This window comes from Aplysia californica, unplaced genomic scaffold (genome assembly GCF_000002075.1).
Source record: "Aplysia californica isolate F4 #8 unplaced genomic scaffold, AplCal3.0 scaffold00016, whole genome shotgun sequence".
Classification (NCBI taxonomy): domain Eukaryota; kingdom Metazoa; phylum Mollusca; class Gastropoda; order Aplysiida; family Aplysiidae; genus Aplysia; species Aplysia californica.
In genome coordinates, this window is record NW_004797286.1 from 1,396,845 (window position 1) to 1,401,368 (window position 4,524).

Consider the following 4,524-nt stretch of genomic DNA (forward strand, 5'->3'; position numbering starts at 1 on the left):
AAAACAACAACAACAACAGCGAAAACAACAAAATACCAAAAACAAAACAAAACTGCAACAACAACAAACAAACAAACACAAAAAACAAGCTAACAAATAAACAAACAAAAAACCAACAAACCAACAAACAAGCAAGAAAAAAAGAACCCCCCCCCAAAACCCCCCAAACAACAACAACAGCAATAAAACCCCCACCTCAGATCGTTAATCACTGTCCTGTCATATCGGTTATCCTGGGATTGTCGAGGGAAAACAGGTCAGTGTGTACCGTTTCCACTTTAATGCTGACATCTCACTTATTAATGATAGTAGAGCCATAAACTTCACAGGATGATAGAAAACGATTTCATTACCCTTTGAAATAATATATCTAGGGCTATGTATCTGATCGTGCCAAAACTGCTTGCGTATTAGGCTACAATAAATGTCTCGTTTACAAGGCTGTCGTCAAGAGATAGCCTCAAGCAAAGTTAACTGTGTTGATAGGGGCGTTAAATGTATACAATTTCATAGTTTCAGGCGAAGTAGGTAAGGGGTAACCAGGATGCCGAATCTTCCTCTTCTATTACCCCTGCTAGAGTTCGGTGGAATCTGACAGTAAGATTGACGTCACACAGTTGAGTTGCTTTCACTTACAACTCCGTTTTACCTACATAGAACGTACAATCATCATTGGTCTGACAAACAGCCATGTGCAGTTTTCACTAGAGTAGCTTAGGCTTGTAAATGGGAATTAAGGTTTGAATTTTGCATGTACAGTGGCCTGGAGGGCCACCTTCTTTCGATTTAAAAACGGCCAAGTAACCTTCAGCGTTCCTTTTTTTTCCAACGAGAAACGTTCACATGGGACCTACCAAATTTTTCCTCTGTATCCAAGGAGGTTTTGAACTCGATCTTATCTTTCCTAGGATTAGGGGGTGTAGAAAACAGAAAAAAACCCACGACGCTTGCTGGGTACGAACTATGGACCTCCGGGTTGTTAGGCTAACACCATACCTACTCAGCCCCAGAGTGTCGAGTATTTTTTGTCGATGGTTTGAGTGATAAGCCATGGTAATAATATATGATATGTCTGGCATTTTCACTTTTCCAGGATAGTTAACGCTAAGAAGCAATAAGTTGTTTGGATGACCAAAAATGGCAAAAATTGGCTATCAAGCTATACTGTTGCTTTATGTAATGCTATACCTTTGGTTGTTCTCAGACAAAGCACTGTATTGGTGGCTGAGGTTCGGAGATCTGGTTATATAGTCAGAAAATTTGCAAGGAAGAGCTGTCCATGGCCTTTTCTGTTCTCGCTTGCTCGGGGGAGGTCTAAAGACGTGACCTGAGGAGTCAGCCTTGATCCCATCACTGGTAGCTGGTGGGTACAGCAGAACCGTCCCAGGCGGTGCTCTTGACACTGGTTTATGTTCTGTAGTTTTACTATTCGAGTTTAAAGATTTCCTCCTTTCTGCCCACGCCTCTTCGTCGTGGTACTGAAGTCTGCACTGGGCTAGTTTAAAAGTTTTAGGGGGGTCAGAATGATCTAAGAAGGTGTCTTCGCTTAGATTGTTGCCGTTTTCGTCTAAGACACCGTTGTTATCGAGAATGCATCTTAATTCTCCTTCAGTTTCAACAACAGAAGAGGGTTGGGATAACAAGTTCTGAAGGTTTTGGACACGGGTTTTAAGTTTCTGCATGTTACCAACAGCCCTAGCTTTGCTGCCGCCGCCACCCCTCTGTTCTATGTGGCGGTGCTGGGTGTAGGAGCGAAGGGCTTTCAACATGATATCGTGGTACTCTAGATCAACGTCTGGGGAGGAGAACAGTTAGAGTATTTTTCATAATTATTCGTAAGCACTGAATGAGAGAGAACGAGCGAACGGGTGAGCGATCGAGAGAGAGAGAGAGAGAGAGAGAGAGAGAGAGAGAGAGAGAGAGAGAGAGAGAGAGAGAGAGAGAGAAACGGTTTGGGGGGGGGAGATAGGAGTGGAACTCTACTAATCATCCACTTATCTACTTATCCTCTTAGCCTGGAATGGCTTACTGACACATGGGAATCGGGGTCAACGCAAATACGTGTACTTGTACATATCAGTTCATGCGTGTTTGAAATATGGAATGGGAAAGCGAACAATAACTTAATTAAACACATACAACAATGCTTGAGGATAATGCAATTAAGAAATATATTATGTCTTTTGTATTTTCGCTGTTGTTTTTAAGAACAATACTGGAAAAAAGTTTTTTTTCTCCTTTAGTTTCACAAAATTACTAAACAAGGGAAGCAACTCAAGCCTACTTTTTTCATCTTTTTGTCAATCTTTCAAAAAACATGCCAAAATACCGTACGTGAATCCACAAATCATAACCTTATTTAATAAACACACCTTCCAAATAAATACATGTACATGTACCACATCGTGTTGAATTTTACGTTAAACCCACCATGCCATACTACTAATGATCTCAACGCTTTTAATTTTTTTTTAGTAAGAGTTTTACGGCACTTGCAACACAATAAGGTCATATAAGTGCAGATCTTAACGCTGAGGCTTTAAGTTTATAAGTTTACACGCAATAGTGGACAAGATAGTAGGTTAATGTACAAAACAACACAACGTAACAAAATAATGCATAGTAATTTCGCACAGTGAAGAATAGGCCTGCCAAAGCTCACAAAGAAGATAATGCCTAAGATATACACGCACACAGACACACTCATATCCGCACACACTTAAAAACGCACACAACACACACACATACACACATACACAAACACAGAAACACACAAACACACACACATTAATATTCGCCCCCACCTGCTACACGCACTCACACAACATCAATAAGTAGAATAAAACTTGCTACTCAAAATGTTATGAACGTCTGGTAAACCTCGTTCTTCAGAGAGGGTCTCTTTTTTAAAAAGAAATCATAATCAATACAGGTATTTACTACTACTACTTCAAAAAATTAAAATAAAATAAATATTTGAACCAGTGTAGAAGCAGGATCAGCAATGCTTAGAAGATTAAATAACGCAAGTTTAAATGATAGGCACAGAATTACATAACTGCCTTTCAAAATGTCCAAATCGCCTTAAGTTTAAATTTAAAGTTTAAGTATGAGTTTTACGCCAGTCTAGAAGAAAAAAAAGAGATTTTTTCGGAGCCAAAAGTCAGGGCCTAAATATAAAAATGCAAAGGAAGAGAGGAGAAAGAAAGAGAACCTAATACTACATATTAGAGATAATACACCGAGAAATGTCACACGAAGTGGCCTGACTGTAATAACTGGTAAGTTTCTGTGTGTCTTTTCCCCAGCATCTTTATAAATGTAATGCCGATGTACTTCTCTTTGCGCAGACAAAGTGGTCAAGCTATAGATATTTCTTACTTGATATTCCGTTAATTAAAAGAATGTTTTTTCTAAACTTTCTTCTTGTCTGTGTCTGTGTGGTCAGGATTTTTCCCCATCAAATCGCCGTTCAATGTCCTCGAAAAGAATAACAGCCGGAACAGCCATTTGGACTGGATTCCTGATGAAACTTTTCCAATACTGGTTTTAAAAAAATCCATTGTACTTTTGTTGCAATATATGAAAGTTGCACTGGCTTAGGGTTGGTGCCACCATCAATCTACATTACTGTCCAAAGGTCAAATTTTTCAGGGAATGTAGAAAGATGTTTTAATGTACTCTTTTTTTTTCCCCACAGACACTTGCAGGCCAATCAGCATCAAGGAAAGTTGTGCAGATGTTCATGAAACATTCTCTTCTGCAGAAGATGCTTTATGCATGAAGCTTAAGTCGAACTTTTCTACTGGTCAAAAGAATTTGATCTTGTATTTTGAGATCTGAGGTGGCCTGTGATGGTCTAGTATTTTGATATCCGTTTTGGCCTGACAGGCTTAAAAAAAGATGTATTAGTCACTTTTTCTGTACAGGTTTTGAAGATTTCACCTGACATCGGTAATAGCCTTCTCAGTATGTTGCTAGTTGGTTTTGGGGAATCGTTTCAAAATTCTTACTGTATGAATATCTGTGCTCATGGGGATCTGTTTATCAGAAAGAAAAGAACTTGGTGTAGTCAAAATAGTTAAAAGTTATCTAGCTGTATCCACCTGTATTCAGGCTTTTTGTTGTAGCTGTTGAGTGCAACTAGAACTTTGGTGTACAGTTTGGCTCTTTTTTCTCATAACTCCCCCCCCCAGAGCTGCTGTATTCTTGTATCTCCATTCTTGTTGTCTCAAACAGATATTCTAGATGCAAGCCATGAAAAACCTCTCAGAACCAGACGTTAATTACTGACTGTTTGTACCAGATTGCATTTGGCGTCTCCATTTTTAGTTTAGTCACCATTGTTTCCAATTGTTTGAAGTGTTAAGTTAATGTTAGTATTGTATGTTAGTCACCAGTGCTCTCTGTTCTTATATGATAAGAAAAAGACTGTAGCAATCAGAACAAAAATTTGCCCGCAAATAAAATTCCTCGATGGCTTTACAACTGAAAGATGTCTTTCGTTATTGCTTAATTTTTGTC

General features: G+C 38.9%; 1 protein-coding gene across 1 annotated transcript in view; it reads right to left on the reverse strand.

Moving 5' to 3' along the window:
* Nucleotides 1–1,188: 1,188 nt before the first annotated feature.
* LOC106012541 overlaps nt 1,189–4,524 on the reverse strand; it is a gene marked incomplete at its 3' end in the record, with an annotated part of 19,015 nt that continues 15,679 nt past the window's right edge. Inside the window, 1 exon segment of the mRNA XM_035971312.1 lies at nt 1,189–1,795. Coding sequence (XP_035827205.1) covers nt 1,189–1,795 — 607 coding nt within the window.